Here is a 21862-nt window from a genome sequence, read left to right on the forward strand (position 1 = left end):
TCAGTATGTGCACATTTATTAATGCACAGTGCAGCACATTAATCATTTCGGGAGAAGCGTTTAGTGCGTCCTGATCTCTTCTGCCGCTGTCCATGTGGAAGAAATGCAGGTGGTTGAAACTGACTCGACTCAACTGTATGCAAATGTATTGCAAATCTAAGAAATTGGGTTAACAGCTGGAACATGACATTGTTGTAAAGGACGTGTCCATCTGAAACGGCCCGTGTGACACAAGCACATGAAGTGCTCAGAATAAAGAAAATATCATATTTGGCAAGCGTGTGTCTGAGCAAACAGCCCAGACAACCAGGGCAAAGTCACGTTTCCCTTTACTCAAAACAAACGCCTCAAAAAAAATATTTTTAAATCGATATTTCAATAGCCGAAGGATGTGGCGGCAGCTTCGACTGTACAGAACATTTCAGTTCTCGTTGATTTTGGACAAAATTTCTGATCCTCATTGCTCTTTAAGTCAGGGCTTCTTTTTAGTCCAAAAAGTTGCAGAGCAGAGTCCTCTTCAAGGCTGCAAGTAGCTTATTTACAGTAGAAATATATATACATATACATATACATACACACACGTTCACATTAAAACCCTTCTTTTTGAAATTACATTCTGCCATCATTTCCATTAGAAAACCTGCTTCAGACTGACACCACTGTGCAAAAGATTAACATTCAAATGTATCAGAAACCCAAGAAAAGTGGTCCAAACTTTAAAGAACAAATGTGATGACAACTTTGATGGTAGGAATTGAGTTTGACTTCAATTAATTCCAAATTTAAAAACATCCACATTCATTTACTGCTTAACATAATGGACTGTAAATTTAAAAGGGAACCGAATGCAGCAGGTATGAAGATATAAGACTCAAACAGACTGATTGTCTTTGTAAATATAAAAAAAAGGTTTCTCATGTAGAGCTGACGCACATCTGGATACAACTTGGGTGACTGAGCAAACAGTTAATAAAAATGCAAAGTACAAAACTATTTAAAACTGCTTAAGATAAAAACCGAAAACAGTCCGTGCTCTTCTCTTCAGCAATTTTTACATTTACAATCTTATGTACAATCAGGGATGTGATGGGGACAACAAAAGCCTGAAAACGTGCACAGAAACTAAACATGTATGGAAAGGCTTGAGTCGTAAATATACCGTGTGATCAGATCGCAGAAAGAAAAAAAAATACATTTTCCAAAAAACAATAAAATCATTAAAAAAAAATGAAAGGACAGAAGGTAAAAATGATGTCACATGTTGTATAACAGCTCCTACAGCAGTCCACTCTGATGTGAATCCTCAAAACGTGAGAAAACAGAAAGGGAGACGATAAAAGAAGGAGCAGCAGGTTTTACGTGGTTTTGCGGAAGCCTTTCAGGATCGGGTATATGTTTTCAAACGCCTCGTAGATCTCCGCTCTCACCTTGGCACCTTAAAAACCAAACAGACATCAGTGACTACAAGGAGTTACACTGGTAAAGCCCATAAAACCGAACACCGATCACTGCGCCCATTAACATCGTGTTTGAGTCGTCTTTTCTATTTTAAATTCTGTTGTAGTTTTTGAGGAATCGGATCAATTTCCAATCCAATGAAACGAGGAGATTATTGAAAAATAGTTTGTCAGTTTTATATTTCCAACTATAAAATGTCCTACTCGGTAACAAATTCAAAAGAGTCCTTATCAATATTTTCCTAAACTCTAAGTATCAGTGCCCATTTCCTCCAATCCTCCATTGTTACATGTGTATGAAGATAGTTTCTGACAATGTCTCTCAAGGACGAGAGCACATAATGATACAGCATGCAAAGTAACAAAAACATCCCCAAAATGTCAAACATTATGTTTTTATGCCCCAAGAAAGACACAGAAATAGAAAGCTCAATAACAGTAATCAACCTTGATTAATGCACAGTATCACTTCAGATGACGACTAATAACCAAGTCAAGCATTTAGTAAAGAAGAACCCATCTTACCTGTAAGTACAACTTTCCCAGAGACAAAAATTAGCAGGACGATTCGGGGTTTGATCATTCTGTAAATGAGTCCTGGAAACAGCTCCGGCTCGTAGCTGCAAAAAAACAAGTCACTCTATTTTAGCCCAAAAATCTGTCTACAAGCATTAAAAACTATTTTCAAGTCAAGAAAAACTCCCCCAAGCTCTGTGTCTATTGTTTGCATCGGTTATGTTTGTCTTATTGTTTCAGACCTTTTCCAAACAAACAGAAATTACCTGCTGAACTGCTGATGTGTGAGGACTAATCCCTCTAGCCGAATGGGGAACTTCACGTCACAACTGCCCACCATGTTCTGAATCTTGAAGTCCAGGAACTTGGCAGGAAAACCGAGCTTCTGCACCACACGTGCGTACTTCCTGGCTGCTAACCTCGACTGCTCCTCACTAGAGAGAAGACGACAGCCAGATTGTCAGAAAGGAGGAAGATTGGACAAAATATAAGAAGAGGAAAGCAGGAGATATAAAACAAGATGGTAGAGAACATTTTACTGAGTGGAACAGCTATCAGGAAGATACTGCTGAAACTACTATGAAACTCTCTCTTTTTTTTGTTGCTTTTTTTAAAAACAAACTTTATGATGCAATGGGCAGACAAAAAGCTACGTTCTGACCTCTTGGCTCCGGTGCAGACCATCTTCCCAGAGCTGAAGATGAGCGCGGTGGTTCTGGGCTCTCGTATTCTCATGATGACCGCAGCAAAACGCTGAGAAATGGAGACGGTGGGATGAATATAATGACAGACATTATACGGCGATCAGTGCTTCCACTTTAATCGTAGTTGAGCTGATTATATCGAGTCCATGTGATGCATTTCATGGCACTTTAAAAATGTCTTGTGTACAAGTTGTGTAAAAAATTTTGACTGATGATGGTACAGGGGGAAAAGTTACGAGTACAAGAGACATCCCTGGCAACCATCACTAGCCAAGTCTGGCTAAAGCTGTCAAGATCTCTGCTGTGGACCAATCACTGAACACTCTTTCATCTCAAATACATGCAGCTGTAATACTCATACATTTGAGCAACATAAAACTGATCGCGGTGATGAGCGGCAGTCTCACCTTTGGGTTGTACTCTGCGTTCCTGGCTCTCAGGGCAATTGTCTTCAGGTCCAGTTTACAGCCCAGATTTACAGTAGATACGATGTTTCTGATTGTAAAGAGCACAATAGAAGCAGAGATTTAAAACAACAACAACAACAACAAACAGTAAAAGAAGCAAAGGGAAATGGTTTAGTAGATCACAGTAAAGATCAGCGAGTAGTTGACTTTGTGTGGAAGCAAGACACAATCAGGACACAGAAGAAATTACACTAAGACACCCTGATGTTGTCAGCTGTATCTAAATCAGGGGTGTAAATAAATTTAAAAAAAACTTCATGTGTACAATGTTAACCGCTGTATGGTTTCCAAAGTGGAATTCTTGGCAGGAGGGTAAACTTTACACCACAGGCTGTATATAAAAGTGGACGTCGCTTCCGGGTCTGAAAAATGTCATTCGCTAAATTCACTCTCCCAGATTAGTGTTCTGGCCGTCCATTTTAAAATAATCCCGTCATTAATTATGAAATAAATTACAAAAAATAAATGAATAACTTTTTTTCTTCTTCGTGTTTGTTTGATTGACAGGCCTGTGGTGCATCAGGCTATCGGTGGGCGGGTCGTAATATTGCTAGGTTTCCAATCAGATCGAGTTAGATCCCCCCCCCCCCTGCTTGCTTTATACAGTTACCATTGAGAAAGTATTTATTTGGTGGATGAGCATTGGCTACAACTGGCATAAAGTGACACTATATCCCCTCAGTTGGATATAAAACCTACTGTAGCTGTGGTACAATGCCAGAGCTCTCTGAGGCAGGCGTGGCTGGTGTGATGGGGGTCATGGGGGTCAGTGGAGTGTTGTAGAGCGGGGTGTTTCCTGGCAGGGCTGTGGTGGTCGTGCCAGTGACAGTCTGGGAATGGAAAAGTTGAGGTGTCTGCCCTGACGTCCCTGGAAGACCTGAGGGACATAAGACAGTTTTTTTTCTCTCATTAATATGACCTGGAGATAAACTTCCACTCTGGTTGAGACATGAATGATAAATAATTAAGGGTAATTTCTCAGAATAAAATGAGCAAGACACCAATAATTGTAATGTGCGTTGTACCCGTGTTGGCCTGCTGTGCCTGTTGTTGCTGCTGTTGTTGTTGTTGCTGCTGCTGCTGCTGTCTCTGCTGTTCCTCCAGTATAGACAAGCTGTTGGTGTTCTGGACAGGCTGCGGTGTCAGGCCCGAGCCATATGGCATCATGGGACTGAAGATCGGCATGCTCGGAGTCATGGCACCCTGCACAAGAACACAACCGTCATCAAAAAAAAAAAAAAAGACTAAACATGAAGTTGTTTGAGGAGAGTTGTTAAAGTTATGCAGTGTAAATGTTTTTCAGTTTGCCAGCTACTAGTAACAGAAGCATTTCTGGGTGACACACTTGAGAGCAGACCGGCTCCTTCCATTCGGCCCGGGATGCTTTCGTGTTCATACTGGGAACCCAACATGGCCATATACGCGTCCCAGAACGTGGTCTGAGCAGGTCTGTCTCAACGTGTCCGAGACGCCTTCACACCTGGACTTTTTTTTTTTTTTTTTTTTTTTGCTGACTGTCTGTGATCCAATCATCCAGGATGGATATTAATGTCAGGCAATAAGAAGCGTGAAGAGAAGGTCGGGCAAAGGAGCGAGTTCATCATTAAAAAAATGTTTTCACCGTGCAACACAATAACCCTGAGTTACCTGAGGGGAAGCCAGCCCCTGGAAAGCTGGTATACTGTTGTTCTGGTCCATGTCGTCAGCTCCTCACGTTGGTACACTGCCGCCCAAGAGCAGGCGGTAACACGGGCTGGAGAACTTCACACAGCGGGGTGCTTCACAACGCTGCGTCTCGGGTCAGTATTAGGGTAGTGGGGAGAGAAAAAAAAAAAAAAAAAAAAAACACACCACAGTTGGACCCTGCAGAAATATCCTCTTCTTCTTCTTCTTTTTTTTTTTTAAATCCCGGGCAGCTGTCTCGCGCCTGAAAAGATGAACAGAACCCCAAATTTACTTTAAAAACTCCACGCGGCGATAATTAATTGATTAATGATTACCCACATGCAAAAACAAAATAATGAAAAGCACTTGGTGTGTCTGCAGCGGTGGCGCGAACACATCCACGGTCTGCTGACCACATTTAACTCAACACATCTTCACGTTTTAACGTCGCTTCATTCATTAGGGCCCCAATTCATAATCGGCCCTTTAAATGTTTGGTTTTTTTTCGTGCAAGATGTCAGCGTCAAAGTTGTCTGCACCGAGCTAGTTTTCCAGTGGGACGTCCGAGCAGCCTTCAAAAACTAAATATATAAACACACCGGCTCGTCGAAGTTAGCCGCGAAGCTAATATTAGCCGCACTAGCGACCATGTTAGCTCGTCTGCGTCCAAAGTAAAAGCGGTGACTTTATGCGCTGAAATAAAAGTTGCAAATAAGTTTGACATTGAGCAGCACACAACATCACATCGCTCGTGAACTCACACTCACTCCCCTGCAGTTAAAAGCAGCTCGTAAAACGATATGAATCCGGACTTAGCTCTGTGTCATCCTCGGCGTCGCTCTTCGGCGCTCACGAGCGTCGCGTCGCGTCGTCTCGGACCACTTCCGGAAGTGGAGGCTTTAAGTTCCGGTGCGTCACCAGTTCACCGCAGACCGAGTCAAGATGGCGTCGCTGAGTGACAAATCAGTTTGGGACGAAGTGGAAGATGGGATCGGCGAAGAAGTGTTGAAAATGTCCACGGATGAGATCGTTCAGCGAACTCGCCTCCTGGACAGCGAGATCAAAATAATGAAGAGCGAGGTGCTGCGGGTGACTCACGAGCTTCAGGCCATGAAGGATAAAATCAAAGAAAACACGGAGAAGATCAAAGTGAACAAAACCCTGCCGTACCTGGTGTCCAACGTCATCGAGCTGCTGGACGTGGACCCCAACGACCAGGAGGAGGACGGGGCCAACGTGGATCTGGACTCCCAGAGGAAAGGAAAGTGCGCCGTCATTAAGACGTCCACCCGACAGACCTACTTCCTGCCGGTGATCGGCCTCGTGGACGCCGAGAAGCTGAAGCCGGGAGACCTGGTGGGTGTCAACAAAGACTCCTACCTGATCCTGGAGACCTTACCCACCGAGTACGACTCCAGAGTCAAAGCCATGGAGGTGGATGAGCGCCCCACGGAGCAGTACAGCGACATAGGGGGGCTGGACAAGCAGATCCAGGAGCTGGTGGAGGCCATAGTCCTGCCGATGAACCACAAGGAGAAGTTTGAAAACCTGGGAATCCAGCCACCCAAAGGGGTCCTGATGTACGGACCACCTGGCACTGGTAAGACCCTCCTGGCCAGGGCCTGCGCCGCTCAGACCAAGGCCACCTTCCTGAAGCTGGCAGGTCCACAGCTGGTCCAGATGTTCATCGGTGACGGAGCCAAGCTGGTGAGAGATGCCTTCGCCCTGGCCAAAGAGAAAGCCCCGTCCATCATTTTTATTGACGAGCTGGACGCTATCGGGACCAAGAGGTTTGATAGCGAGAAGGCAGGAGACCGAGAGGTGCAGAGGACCATGCTGGAGCTGCTCAACCAGCTGGATGGATTTCAGCCCAACATGCAAGTGAAGGTAAAGATCCTGCCACAAATTAACCTGTTAAAAAGTTCTGATATGTTTACAGAAAATGTAAAACAACCCTGTTGAATGATTTAATGTCTTGGACTCGATTTGAAAGTCTAAGATGGCGCCGCGCTAGCGGCAGCGTGTTACAGCAGCTCTCCCTCCCCCAAATATATTTATACTAAGTCTTTTTAAGCCTTTCTTCTCTCTTCGGAGTTGTTTGTTTTCTGCTCTTCACGTGTGTTAAGTTAACGGTCCGTAATGGACCGTAATTTTTCCACGTTTCTGGCTGGGGCCATTGTTATTGTTTACTCTCGTGATCAGCTGATCGCGCTGAGTAGCCCTCTACTGCTGCTGCCCGGAGCGAGGCCTGAGATCCCCGATGAACTTCGGAGAAGACGGCGGGGTTGCAGAGCCGGAGCTAAGCTGAAGGCGAAGAGGAGGAAATACAAACCAGCGGTACCGGAGATCTTAATGGGGAACATGAGCTCGGCGCGCTGGTAAAGACCCAGAGGGAGTACCGGGAGTGCAGCATCACGTGTTTCACCGAGACATGGCTGCACTCACATCTCCCGGACCACAGCGCGGCCGTACCCGGCTTCAGGACTGTTCGGGCGGACGGAGACGTTGTTCGGAGCGGCAAGAAGAAAGGTGGAGGGATTGCAGTCTATGTGAACGAGAGGTGGTGCAATCCCGACCACGTGTGTGTGAAGGAATGTTTTTGTAGCCCGGACATTGAACTGCTAGCCGTGGGGATGCGCCCGTATTATTTACCGAGGGAGTTCACGTCCGCCATTGTTATCGCTGTGTACGTTCCTCCATCAGCTGACGTAGAGGCAGCAGTGGACACCATCTACTCCACTGTGGCTAAACTGCAGACTAAGCATCCCGGTGCATTTTTGTCAGTTACTGGAGACTTTAACCAGTCTGGATAAAGTACTGCCAACTTTGCACCAGTATGTGAACTGCCCCACACGGAACAATAAAACTCTGGACTTACTGTATGCTAATGCCATGGATGCATACAGTGCTACTGCCCTTCCCCCCTTTTGGTAGATCAGACCACAACCTGGTCCTGCTGACACCAAAGTATGTCCCCCTGGTGCAGAGGCAGCCTGTGACTACCAGGACTGTGAGGAGGTGGACACAGGAGGCTAAAGACGCCCTGCAGAACTGCTTTGAGTCCACGGACTGGGATGTGCTGTTTGGACCACATGGGGAGGACATCAACAGCGTGACGGACTGTATCACAGAATACATCAAATTCTGTGAACGCACCACCGTACCATCCCGGACTGTAAAATGCTTCCCCAACAACAAGCCGTGGATCACCAGTGACCTGAAAGTTCTTCTTAATAAGAAGAAAGCAGCCTTCAGGTCTGGGGACAGGGAGGAGCTCAGGAGAGTGCAGCGCCACCTGAAGGAGAAGCTCAAGGAGTGCAAGGACTCCTACAGGAGGAAGCTGGAGGCCAAACTCCAGCAGAACAATGTGAGGGAGGTGTGAAGGAGATTACTGGGTTCAAGGGGAGAGAGAGACAACCAGGGGGCTCCCTGGAGAGGAACAATGAGCGAAACTGTTTCTTCAACAAGTTTAGTTCACCGCCCTCATCTGTCTCCTCCACACACCACACCTCTCAAACACCGCTGCTGCCTCCCCTCCCCACCCCCCTCTGGTGAACTGCATAGAGCCCTCAATCTCAAAGGGCTCTTCCTCCATCGACACCTTGACACCCTCCCCCAACCCCCTCTCTGTGACGACTGGCCATGTTAGGAGACAGCTGGAGAGACTCCACCAGCGCAAGGCTGCAGGACCTGACGGCATCAGCCCCGTGGTCCTGAAGACCTGCACTGTCCAGCTGGCTGAGGTCCTACAACACCTCTTCAACCTGAGCCTGAAGCAGGAGGAGGTCCCGGTGCTGTGGAAGACGTCCTGCCTGGTTCCTGTCCCCAAGAAGACGACTCCATCTGGCCTCAACGACTACCAACCGGTTGCCCTCACATCTCATGTGATGAAGGTGCTGGAGAGGCTGGTCTTGGCCCACCTCAGGCCGCTGGTGAAATCTTCTCTGGACCTGCTGCAATTTGCGTACCAGCCTCGTGTGGGAGTGGACGACGCCCTCATCTACCTGCTGCAAAGAGCTCAGTCTCACCTGGACAGAACTGGTGACTCTGTGAGAATCACTTTCTTTGATTTCTCCAGTGCATTCAACATCATCCAACCACTGCTGCTGAGTGAGAAGCTGCGGGTGGTGGGGGTGGACACGCCCACCGTCTCCTGGATCACTGACTACCTGACAGGCAGGCAACAGTTTGTCCGTCTGGGCGGTGTGCTGTCTGATACGGTGGTCAGTGGTATTGGAGCTCCACAGGGAACTGTTCTGTCTCCCTTTCTGTTCACTTTATACACAACTGACTTCCAGTACAACTCAGAGTCCTGCCATCTGCAGAAGTTCTCTGATGACTCTGCAGTGGTAGGATGTATAAGGGACGGACGGGAGGACGAGTACAGGGCAGTAGTGGAGGACTTTGTGGAGTGGGCGGGAAGGAATCACCTGCTCCTGAACGTGGCCAAGACCAGAGAGATGGTGGTCGACTTCAGGAGGAAGACGACGGCTCCACAACCACTGAGAGTTCTGGGAGAGGAGGTGGACATGGTGGAGGAGTACAAGTACCTGGTGTCTCCAAGACAACAGACTGAACTGGAAGACCAACATCAACGCTGTCTACAAGAAGGTGATGAGTCGAATCTTTTTCTTGAGGAAACTTCGATCCTTCAATGTGTGCAGCGAGATGTTGGAGATGTTCTACCAGTCTGTTGTGGCCAGTGCTTTGTACTTCGCTGGGGTCTGCTGGAGGAGCAGCATTGGAGCCGGTGACACCAACAGACTTAACAAACTGGTTAAGAAGGCCGGCTCCATCATCGGCTACAATCTGGATAGTCTGGAAAAGGTGGTGGAGAGGAGGACGCTGAACAAACTATTGTCCATATTGGATAATCCTGACCACCCTCTCCACCACCTGCTGCAGGGACAGCGGAGCACTTTCTCCAAAAGATTCCTCCAGCTCCGCTGTCACAAGGACAGATACAGGAGATCATTCCTGCCGACTGCAATTAGACTGTACAATAACTCACCTCTGGCAAAATAATACTGTTGAATGTGTTTTTTGGTTGTTTGTATATAATATATATATATACTGTACTGTATATACTGTGCATTTTATATTTATATTTTATAATTTTACTGCTATTTTATTGCTTTCTATTCTATTATTATCTTGTTGCTTCCTGTATGCTGCTGTAGCGAAACAATTTCCCCTCGGGGATTAATAAAGTAAATACCTAACCTAACCTAATTACAAGTCAAACTGGAACTGTATATCTGTGTAGTGTTAATTCAGACAACACTGTGAACCACTTGTCAAGCAATTACTTTACTAAAATACGATGTTAGGGTATATCCATAACCAAATACCCACAAAATATTTCACTTCATATGACAATATGTTCAGTTTAAATGGACACAAAAGAAAAATAACATAAAGCAATACAAAAACATATCAAATGTGAAATATCAACATGAGTACAGAGTAAAAATTAAATACAGCTCATTTTTTTTACCACAGTGGTCTCTGGTGTTATTTTCAAGGACGATGACCACAGTTTAACTGGATGGTGCAGTAATATTGTGCTTTTTATATTTTTTTTAGGTGATTGCTGCCACCAACAGAGTGGACATCTTGGACCCTGCGCTGCTCCGCTCAGGGCGTCTGGACAGGAAGATCGAGTTCCCCATGCCAAACGAAGAGGCCAGAGCCCGCATCATGCAGATCCACTCCCGCAAGATGAACGTCAGTCCTGACGTCAACTACGAGGAGCTGGCCCGTTGCACCGACGACTTCAACGGAGCCCAGTGCAAGGCGGTGTGCGTGGAGGCCGGCATGATCGCGCTGCGCCGCGGCGCCACAGAGCTGAACCATGAGGATTACATGGAGGGAATCCTGGAGGTCCAGGCCAAGAAGAAGGCCAACCTTCAGTACTACGCCTGAGGACACCGCCTGTGTCTGTCTTTGTGTGTGAGAGAGTCTTCAGATTTTTCAAATAGTTGTTAAGAAAAAGATTGTTAAACCTGCTGAGTAGCTTCAGTTAATAAAAAGAAACAAAATATCATAACCAAGTGTTTTTGTGTTTTCTCCAACTAAACACGAAAAGTGGAGTCTGTTTGAAAATATTTCCTTGGTTTAGGATGGTGCAGAATCATCTCAGGTGATTTATTGCTTTAAAATATCCAAACAATCCTTCGTTTACAAGTAGCACATCTGGAATTATATTGTCAAGTCTAAACAAATTCCTCAGTTGATGTCAACACTGAAATCCCAGTAGTGCATTCATACTTCAGTGTGTTGATGGAATCTCTTATGGTGCATTTGTGGGATGCCCAAGTCATCATATTAAAAATAAAAACATACAAATTTCTTTCAGTTGTGTCTTAAAACTGTCTTTAATACTAAAACACACAAATCTGTGTCGAAAAAGTCTGTTGACTCTCCTTCAGTGTGGACAAAACACATGTAAAAAGACCGGTTCAACTGATCACAAATCAAACCAATTAAAATTAAATTCCTCATCTACATCATAACTTAAAAGCAAAATACAAGATAATAACAAAAATAATGTTAGCCATGCTCTTATCCAGAGTGATTTGATAGCCACAGGACTCTGAGAATACAATCAACCAACATTTTTAGTCCCTTATATGATCATTACACAATGTGAGGAAAAAAATGACAGAAATTATACATAATAATAGATCTCTAAAGGTTCCAGCATTTTTCTTGTGCATTTTTACTTTTAGGTATTTACCAAATGTAGTCTAAGTATAAATGTTATCATCCAAACTCCCATTCTCAAATGCCACATATCAAGTCCAGCTTCATTTTTTTTAGTTGATTATCTTGGATCCGTCAGGCCTAAATGGATCTGCAGGATTCTTTGCTTTCAGTTTCAGTCTTGAGAGGTGTTACCAGTTTAAGGACTGCAGCAAATGTTTTGCAATCTCCTGCTGCTGTTTCAAATAATGCAAAAGCAACGAATACTAAAAAAAAACAGACTTCAAACCATTAATGCATTGTAAAATAATAACCAAGGTTTATTCTCTGACATTCCAGGTAGATTCCAGGCAGCTCTCCTTCCCAAACAACAAACTAAGAACTAGAACCTGATGTGAAAGTCAGAATTCAACAAGACTGAATGAAAGTATTACAACATTACAACATCAGAAAAGAATCTGAGCTACAAAATTCATTCTGGGGTAGAAAATAAGTGATTCAAAATTTAAGAAAAAAACATGACAAAGTTAAAGAAGTGAAAAAGTTAAAAAACCATCTATTGTTGACTTTAACAAGCATCTCACTGGGATGTTACACCACCTCAGAGTAGAACCACTGCTGATCCGGGTTCACAATGAGGTGTTTTTATTGCCTTGTCCTTGACTGAGAGAGCAGAAGCTCTACCAGAATTCAACATACAGTATTTGCAATGCTGCATTGTGGGATGTGTAGCAGAAAACAGCCAAACTCATATGGACATTTTCTATTTCATTTTAAAACTTTTCCAGAGCACAATAGGGTGCTTGGCAAATTTTACATTACAAGACAAAATTTCAGACACAAAAGGATAATAAAAACAGAAAAGCAAGTTTCTTAGACTCTTATTTGTGTCCTTTTGAGAGTTGCTCTGCTCTCTCAAAATCAGGAAGTGAAATCCATGTCAATTCCTCCAGTTTGACCAAAAGAATTTAGTTGAGTGAGAATCTGCTGTTGCGCATGTCGTCCAGTAGATGGCGGTGAAGCAGCGACCAGCTGAGTCACCTGTCGATCAAAACACGAAGAAGAAGGACGACAACGTACACAGTAATAAACGGGTGTTCCGACGGAACTTATAATCGGAAATTAAACATGTTTGTTTAGTGTGCAGGTTCTGTCGGCAGTAACAGGTGTTGGTGTTACATTGAAATAAACCTCCTGTGTTTAGAGAGGTTTCCGTCAGCCGCAGGTTAGTGAGCCAGATGTCCGTGAGACGGGCTCTTGTGGGTTGTGCTGTGTTATCTCTGCAAGATGCCGCTGTAGTTTATCCGTGCTGTAAAGGCTGTTTCTCAAGGATTGACGTGGAACAGGAGGACACGACGAGGTAATAAACACCAACCATAAAGATGTGCATGTTTCAGTTGTGGTACAGAAGCAGTAGGTCTGTAGACATGACTTTACTTTGACTAATTACTCTGTTAAAAAAAGAAGAAGTAACCAGCACTTTATCCCGTCGGTGAGCCAAGAGGACGAAGGAGCTTCAAACCGAAAATGAATTGATTGCTTTGCCTATTGATATTTGAACTCTGCAAAACTCTCCCGTCTCGCTCATGGAGACGTCGATACACGTAGATGTGTCTTCTGTGTGTCCCACCACAGATGCAGGTGCTCCAGGTGTGGTTACAGGTGTGTGAGGGAGCAGGTTGATTACAGGTACCGTCTGTCTCTCAGGGTGGCTCGGGACAGATGCATATTCGGTGTAACAGTATTTGGAAACAGCTTGAACCCATTTTTTGGCATTCCTGCAAGTGGATTACAGAGGTGAGTGCAGACAAGGTTGTTTTTAAAAAAAAAAAAAAATTTTAAACCAACTCCAAATGTATCTAATGGATTACACTGCTTTTTTTGTGATTATATTTCATCAGTCAGATATTAGGAACTTATCTGATGGCATGCTGGAAGTTCAACACATATCTTAGTGTGGATTCTCCCTACACAGACTGAGTTGGACCAGCACCACATGCTGTATTAAATTACTATTAACATTTATCCTGAGGCTTAGAGGCAGTATATATTGTATTGCATGGGTTTCTCTTGGAAATGGGTAAGCAGACATAAGTTAGTAGAAGGTGTATATAAATATTTGGTCATTATTTTGTGAAACAGTAGCTCTACGGTTAAAGTTAATGTTTTATTTTGTTTTATTTCAGACGAGTCTATATTATGACGTTAATAAAAGTTCTTCTTTCAGGTAACTGTTCTAAAACACGGTGTGTTGATCAGAGGGAACACATTTACAAAGTTGGCTTCATTTTACCTGAGTTTAATGAAACACCTGTGATGAAGAGTGTTTTCTATGTTTGTCAGTTTAGAGAGAAGCAGTGTGCATTTTTATTGTGTCTGTCATTTTTGTAGGTTAGTGGGAAATGCAGATGGACCTGTGGGGCCATCGACAAGATTAAAAATGTTGGCGAAGGCTGTGGAGGACTGTTTCATTGGCAGACATTTCGTCTTTGGTATAAAGGTGAACTTATGATTGGATATTGAATATCTTGGGATAAGAGTTATGTTTGGGATGTACAAGTGTTATGTTTACAACTAGAAGTAACCAATAGCTTGTCCTGGTTCATGCTGTTTGTGTAGCTGTGCCTGACACTGTTGATTTGTCACAACAGTGTAACAGAGACTTTCTTTGTGTCTGTATCATATTAACTGACATAAATATTCTCTGGTTTCTGATTAAATTAAAGGTGCTTTTTAAGTATCTGACACACCGGCACATTTATGTGATGCTCGTTAAGTGCCAGAATATTGTAAATCCATCATTAAACATAAACTGCAAAACACAATAACACAAACCTGCCAGGCTGATATCAGTTGTTATTAGCTTGTAACAGATTTATAAATATTGATCTAAAAGTCAGCCAAACTCGATTTAATTCCATTTAGTAGCAGTGTCAGCATCACATTATCTGTTGGTCAGAGAGCACAAACAAGTTGTTAAATGTCCCAGTTGTCAATGTCAATATTATTAATAATGTAAAAACAATACTATTGATTGTTGATCAGATATTGACATCAGTATTTTACTTAAAAAATACTTGAGTTACAGTGATATGTATTTGGACAAACTGAGCTTGATTTTGATATTAAACGTTTAAGATCTGGGTGATCAGTCCTCTATGTGTTGCACCTACTAAGCCTGCAGTAAACACCTTGGGGCGATGATGCACCTCATTTAATGTGATGAAGATAAACTCAGATAGATAAATTCAGTCTGTGGCCTGTTTTTCATTACCAATTTTCTTCTGGGCATAAAATGGAAAGTACAAAAAAAACAAGCTGTTATTTGGTTTTCTTACGTTGGACTATAATTAACAAAATGAGAAAAACATTTTCATTTTCAAATTTTAGATTCTCAATTGAATATATATATATATATATATATATATATATATAAATGATACAACATCATCCAAAATGTGTTTTATTAAATTAAAGTTGTTTTTAGGAGACTTTATTTCAACTGTCCCGGTTTCATCTGTCTTCCAGTTAGTCGGAACAGAAAGTGGACCTTGGTCAGGAGGACCTGTAGCAAGAGGCTCCGGCAGTAAAAACACAGCCCAGTATGTCGCCAGTCAGATGATTCTTCCCAAAGCTACGGGCCTGAGAGGCTGCACGGTCGTCAGCTATTATAAGATTCTTCTTCAGAAAGCAGCAGAATATGAAGTGGGATCCGCTGATACCAGCAAAACCTCCAGACTGCCAGTAACACCCCTGCTGCTCACTCCTGGTCATTCTCCAACCAGCAGCTTTAGTGACACCACACTTTCTGCCTCTGGTCTTCTGTCACTGCGAAGGTAAGACATTACAGAGTGCTTTCTGTCTGCTAATTCTCCGTACTTTGCATCCAGGATAGACTGTACGACCACGAAGAAATAACAAGGAAAAGGGAGTTTCAGGAAATGTTAAGTTAAAGGGAAAACAACATTAAATTCTTATGGAGCTCATTAGTTTCACGACTTTCAGGTATTTCTTGGCATGTCAGCCCACAAGTACAGAATATGTGGTCATATCTCTACAACACAAGCAGAACAATTCTGTGTCCGGTCATGTCGTTGGATGAATTGTTCACTTCTGTGACATTTTTTTGACAAGTTTATTTTGATTCCATCCCAGATCACAGCACCCAGACGGCACCCTCACTCAGACCCCTTCATGGCAACAATCCCTGGGAGTAATTACGTCATCAGCAGAGCAGGACGAGGGCTGCAGTGTCCAGGATAGTGGCGGTGAAAACCGCACACCACCACATCCCGCACGGACACGCTCCCCGGAGAACCGTAAAGTCACAGAAGAGAGAACGCCTCTTCTCTCATTAGAGCAGAGTTTTGTTAGGAGCCCATCTTTTGCCAAATACCCAAACTCTGTTGGAAACAGTCCCATCCTGAACACTTGGTTTAGTCCCTCCCAGCCTGGCCACAGAAGGTACAGCCCTGAGGTGAAGGAGCTTTCTACCAGACAGCTCAATACAACAAGCTCATTGGCTTGTGAGGATTTGCCTTTCTCTGAGAGTCTGTCAGAGTTCCTATGTGAAGAAAACAAAGATGTAAAGCAGGATGTAAATGGGCACTGTCAGAAAGAAACCACGAGAAATGACCTGAAATTACCAAACTTGAGAAAAGTGCAGCCGAGACGCAGCTATTCACAGATATTAGTGAATATCCCTGCACCTCATGGAGGAGACAGTCGGGTGTGCAAGAACCCTGTTGAACACGCAAACAGGAGTCCAGCCAGAACTACTTCTTCCCATGAATGTAACCGGGAGGATGAGGAAGCTAGTTCTCCATCTTTTGAAAAAGAAGAAGAGCAGCTTGAAGGGGACACCTACAACTGCTCAGCTGACCTCTTCAGTAGCTCCCTGATGATCAGTATGAACACAGAGAAGCTCAGCACGCATGGAGAAGTTTGCCCGCTGTTTTCCAAGCCAGACCTACAGCACCAGAATGAAAACGCTGATGTCACACATTCGACACCTGACCAACTGAAATGTAAGAAAAGCAATAACAGGAATAGTTTTCTTCCAAATGGCACACAAGAGTGTGACTTTGTCCCTCCCTCTCAGTCCACCCCTATTGTAAAACTAGGTGTTGCGTCACAGTCACCTGCCTCCTTATACAGACACCTAACAGGTGAATTCAGTTTGAATCCTGACACTCATGACGCTGCAGCTTTACATGGAAACGTGTGTGAACTGGTCAGTAAAAATCCAGCTACCACCACCTCTGTTCCTTGTAAATTGAACACTATCAGTGCTAAACAGCTGTTCAAGTGCAGCAGAAAGTCTACAAAAGAAAACTTGGTGTGGAGCACGACATCCAGCAGACGTAGACTTACCTCAGGAAGGAGTTGCTGTAAACTAGATGGGCATCAAAACCACTTGCAAGCTCAGCAGCACCCGAGGGTGCAGAGAGGGGTTGTAGACCTGAGCTCGGCAGTACCGATCAGCCACAAATGGGACTCCAGAGTTTGTGATGCGAGTGTTTGTGATTACGAGGACAGTGAAGTAATTGTTCCCCCGACTCCTGCTGGACCAACACACCCGAGTAGGATGCTCAGAAGAAGGCGGCAGACTGATAACGGCAGCAGTAAGTTGGAGTCTACGTGGGCAGCGCAGCAGGGAGGTGGAGTCAATGGTAAAAGAAGTCTGTTGGCTCAAACCGTCTCATCATCACACAGAGGTGTGGCACAGACAGGAAATGGTGACGGTGAGAAAGCCGATGAGGAGAGTCTTGGTGGATCCAACGATCACCTCTCCGACGACGGGAACCACACGTGTGATTGTTCCCGAGATCTGTTCTCTGACTCGGGCTGAGAGGTTCTGCTGCTGCATTACTCCGTGCAAGGCTTTCAGAGCACATACTGCATGTCATCTTTGTAATGGGAAGAACGAATGTACATATTGTAAGCCAAAGAAGGCTAAATGTGAATTTTGAATCAGAAATGTCTGTGATGGGAACATCCCTTATATCACAATATGAATGTGCAATTTTCTAATTATGATGAAAATCCTTTACTAGCTTATTTTCTATCAATAATTCCTTTGACATTAAAATATGAATTCTTTATATTACCCTGATGCCAGCCTGTTCTGAATTAAAAGATATTTTATGAACCGTTTAAATTTTTTTGCTGATGCTGGCGATGAGTGTAACCAGCAGAATCTGGTCTATCTGTGGTGGAGTGTGAAAACATGCAATCAAAAAGAGGAGCACACTTTTCAATTCTTTACATTTATTAAGAATGTAAAAAGAAGAACAGAATATGTATCTTTCCAAAACAATGACAAATCCAAACAGAGGCAGATTCTAGGCAAGCGTGAGTGAAGAGCCTGTTTCTCAGAACAGGAGTGCTGATCTAGGATCCAGCTGCTAGAAGACATGAATGAGGATGTGATGACAGCAAAAATGAAAAGGGAATAACTGGGAAGCCGGAGAAAAGCATTACTTGTAAAGGGATGTCAATTATGAATGGAGATTACAAAAAAAAAAGGGAAAATTCAGCCCCCCCAGTTAAAGCCAATGAACCTCTGGATCTACACTCCTGTTGTAAGAAACCTGATGTAAAGGGGCCAAACCTGCAGGGTGAATGTGCAACCAACAGACCAAAGAGGAAACCAGAGGCAGATGGAAACATCATCTTTCCCTCTCAGTCCTTCCTCAGTGCTACAGTCTGCTCATTAATGCCCTCCTTCGTGATGATGCAGAGCCGAAGGGCATCTCCGGTGTAGACGTCTCTCTCTGCGGCCGAGATGAAGACATCCTTGACCAGCTGAACCGCCTTGTCCTGAGTCAGAGGAACGTGCTGCACGCCCTCCATGTTCTTGAAACCGATCTGTGGAAGGAGTCAAAGGAAAGTCGGACTGTGAGGAAACTTAACAAGAGCACGGCATATTTGTTTGTCTGCATATTTGATGACCAAAAAAATAAATTAAAAAATGGTGGAATTGCGGTAGTGGCACACTGCATGCGTGTCATCTACCTGGTTGTCTAGTAGCGGCTGCAGCATGGCACTGGCTGATCCTCCGGCCTTGTAAGTGTCTCTCTGGTAGGAGCCCACTGGGTCAAAGCTGTACACCGCTCCCTTGCCTACAATATAGAAAAAAAAAGAAAAAAAAAAACAGTTCTCACAAAAACAGTTGACAGCTTCATGACAATACAATTTAACTGTAGGATACAGTGAAGCACAATATATGCAACAACCAAGCGATATTGCCTCCTGCAACACACATTTTGACGTGATAGCAGCAAAGGCTCACGTGTGTTTAATAACAATGATGCATTGCACTCCGGGAAGGTCCCGCTGTTGTGTGTACTGACTCACTCAAACATCTTAGTGGGCCAATTAACATAACTGTGTCATCGTGACGGTTATTAATTCCACCTGTGCGTTCCCTGCTCTGACACGTCAAACGGTATCATCAACGTGATCAAAAACAGACAACACCGTTACAACCCAAACATACAGGTTTTTAACTTAAATAATCAAAGCAAATGTGTATTAAGCGCTACATGAAGTGAAGTCATCATGATATCAGCGCCCACCCTCTTCATCCAGTCCTCCGATGATGTTGTAGACATAGTAGGGGAAGAACCTCCTGCCGTACAGGATGGTGGACAACATCGCTGCAATGGCTCCACTGGTCATCATCTTGTTGTTCGAGTGTTTGTACATCTGAGATGGAAGAGGAAACATTAGCTCATTTATTACAGGGTAGCTTGTGCCACTTACTTGTATGAAGTTCAGAGGACATGCGTGTTGTCAATAAACTGCGATCACATTGGTCACTGTTAGAGGTTCTTGTGCAATGAAGAGAAGACCTCGAAGAACAAGTCGCCGTAAGAGAGTTTGACAACCCTTTAGGATTCCCTACTTTTCTGCATTAACATCATCTAAAACATCATTTTACTGAACACGAGTCGCAAAAGACGCAGCAAAACAGGCCCAAACTATGATTGTAGCGCCACCGTGTACCGAATATAACGCTTTTTATTTAAACCAAAACGTTCTATTTTGGTCTCATCCACCCACAAAATATTTTCCAACAGCCTTCTGACTTGTCCATGTGATCTTTGGAGAACTGTGGGTGGACATAAATGTTCTTTCTGCAATACTGCTGAGCACATTATTGTTGTTCAGTGTTTGGTTGATGGTGGACTCATTAACATGAACATTAGAACAGGAGGCCTTTAGTTGCCTTGAGGTTACTCTGGGTTACTTTTTGACCTCGCCGACTATTACACGCGTTGCTCTTTGAGTAATCTTTGTCGGTCGACCGCTATTGGGGAGGGTAATAATGATCTTTAAATTCCTCCATTTGTCACAATCTATTTGTGGATTGATGGAGTCCAAACTCTGCATATATATATATATATATATATATATATATATATATTTTTTAACTTTTTCCAGCCTGATGAACACCAACAACTCTTTTTCTGAAGGTCCTCAGAAAAAGAAAAAGAAAAAAATCTTTGTTTGTGCCATGACAGACTTCCACAAACATCTTGTGTAGAACCCGTTTTTTCTTCAATAAAAGAGGAAGCCCTCTCGCACCTGTCCATGTCTGTGCAAGCTCACCTTTAGTCTGGCATCAATGATTTTAGTCAGAGTCAGGCAGTCACCATGGAAACCGCTGCAGCCAATGACCGTAGTGTCTGTCCTGGAACAGGAAGAAGAGGGACAAAGTCAATCACAGTCAGAGCAACGTGCTCTTTAACGGGCACATTCACGTGGTTTTAATCTCCAGGTATAAAAAAAATAATAATAAAAACAACCCTGCAGGGTCACTGACAGCCGCTGTGGCTGGACATCAAATATGATAACAGCTTATAAAACATATACACAGAACAATGACAGCACTGAGTAAACGGACCAGTGACCGATTAAAAAGAGTCCACAGCGTGTCCTGTCCCTGCGACTGTCCTGCATGTGTCCCTGAGGAGACGGTGCACTTACAGCTTGTAGCACTTTGGCGAGTCCCGGCTGTGGATCGAGTAGCCTTCACTCAGCCTGGTGTCTGAGGCGACGATGGCGAAGTCTTCTCCGGCAACGGCGAGTACAGTCCTGAGTAAATATAAAACACACCAGTTCATTTGTCTCGTTCAACACCGACGAGGGAGACACACGGATGTCTCTCACGATTGCTAACGGAAGCTAAGCTACAAATTCGAAACTGAAAGTGTCATTTTATTTCATCTTTCTCTCAAATCGTGTGGTCCGTAATGTTAATTCGCACATTAGGATTAAAAAAATATATATATATTTCATTTGAAAAGGAAAAAAAACTTTTCGTAAACTTTAAAACTGTGCTGCTAAGTCTGTTTGTTGAAGCACGTTAGCTCGTTAGCACACTCCAATGTAACAGGATGTAGACGTTAGCGAGTTAGCATGCCGAGTGGACAAGCGGTTGTAAATTCACACTGACCCTCCGTTGAACGCGTACGGTGAGAACCGGTGCTCTACCGGACCGGTGTAATGATAATCTTTCATCTTCCCAGCATCTCCAAAAGTCGGCGCAGAAAGCATCTTTGATCCGGAGAGCTGTCGGTGTTGAAGCTGTTTTCAGGTAAACTCGCTGTATCACTGCAATATGGCAGCGTCTTCTTCTGCCGTCATCACAGCCGCGTGTTCAGACGGCGTCTGTAGGAGGGCGCCCCCCACAGGCTGCTTGACGCAGGGCAAACAATGGCAGAGTCGAGTCAGCGGGAGCCAGAGAATTACATGTACAGTACATTAGTTTTCCCTACATTTCACTAACCAGAAAGAGTGCATTATTTATAATTAGTCTGTCTTAGAAAAAAAAAATCTATTGAAAGCAAATACCAAATGATTTCAGCTCAATTTATTTTTACAATAAAAAATATCTGTGGGACAGGATACAATTTTTTTTCTCTAAAATAAATCGCACAACAGATGGCATTAAGAATGGAGTGGTCAAAAATAATGCAAATACTTAAACATCTCTTGCAGTTGCCACATTTTGGTGCTTAGTGCCGAGACATTTAGTTATAAAATCATTAATTTGAACCTCAGTGATATGACACATTTATGCACTGTTAAAAATCACTCCTTATTTGGCTAATGTATATATTGGCATGCAGGCTGCATGTACCGCTACAATTCCTACATGCCCAGAGTAGGCAATAGCAAAGTGACACAGAAAAAGTAAAACTGAGACTCTTAAAACTCTACTCAGTTGGTGACAAACACACACATATACATATATGTATATATATATATATATAGACACACACACATACATATATATAGACACACATATATACTATATATACATACACACACACACACA

The 21862-nt window shown here is 43.6% G+C and overlaps 4 protein-coding genes across 4 annotated transcripts; 2 read left to right on the forward strand and 2 right to left on the reverse strand.

The window, feature by feature from the left end:
- Positions 1-5743, reverse strand: tbp (TATA box binding protein). Its single transcript, XM_069693709.1, has 9 exons — positions 5571-5743; positions 4792-5071; positions 4170-4347; positions 3844-4021; positions 3085-3172; positions 2635-2726; positions 2240-2407; positions 1983-2077; positions 1-1435 (listed from the first exon to the last, which is right to left on the reverse strand). Exons 2-9 carry the CDS (start codon positions 4840-4842, stop codon positions 1356-1358), a joined length of 930 nt encoding a protein of 309 aa, XP_069549810.1. The 5' UTR covers positions 4843-5071; positions 5571-5743; the 3' UTR covers positions 1-1355.
- psmc3 (proteasome 26S subunit, ATPase 3) lies at positions 5718-10858 on the forward strand. Its single transcript, XM_069693707.1, has 2 exons — positions 5718-6696; positions 10396-10858. The coding sequence occupies exons 1-2, from the start codon at positions 5752-5754 to the stop codon at positions 10732-10734; spliced, it is 1284 nt and encodes a 427-aa protein (XP_069549808.1). The 5' UTR covers positions 5718-5751; the 3' UTR covers positions 10735-10858.
- A 1760-nt stretch (positions 10859-12618) lies between these two features.
- On the forward strand, positions 12619-17665 carry ddias (DNA damage-induced apoptosis suppressor). The gene is made up of 5 exons (XM_069693710.1): positions 12619-12874; positions 13150-13311; positions 13906-14014; positions 15043-15350; positions 15670-17665. The coding sequence occupies exons 1-5, from the start codon at positions 12753-12755 to the stop codon at positions 17363-17365; spliced, it is 2397 nt and encodes a 798-aa protein (XP_069549811.1). The 5' UTR covers positions 12619-12752; the 3' UTR covers positions 17366-17665.
- A 99-nt stretch (positions 17666-17764) lies between these two features.
- On the reverse strand, positions 17765-21161 carry psmb1 (proteasome 20S subunit beta 1). The gene is made up of 6 exons (XM_069693711.1): positions 20978-21161; positions 20509-20616; positions 20131-20212; positions 19095-19224; positions 18532-18638; positions 17765-18384 (listed from the first exon to the last, which is right to left on the reverse strand). Exons 1-6 carry the CDS (start codon positions 21076-21078, stop codon positions 18199-18201), a joined length of 714 nt encoding a protein of 237 aa, XP_069549812.1. The 5' UTR covers positions 21079-21161; the 3' UTR covers positions 17765-18198.
- Between the last annotated feature and the right edge of the window lie 701 nt (positions 21162-21862).

The sequence above is a fragment of the Brachyistius frenatus genome, unplaced genomic scaffold (genome assembly GCF_029030835.1).
Source record: "Brachyistius frenatus isolate BFR_SWC_R1_liver_20210118 unplaced genomic scaffold, ASM2903083v1 Contig_15, whole genome shotgun sequence".
NCBI classification, from domain to species: Eukaryota; Metazoa; Chordata; class Actinopteri; family Embiotocidae; genus Brachyistius; species Brachyistius frenatus.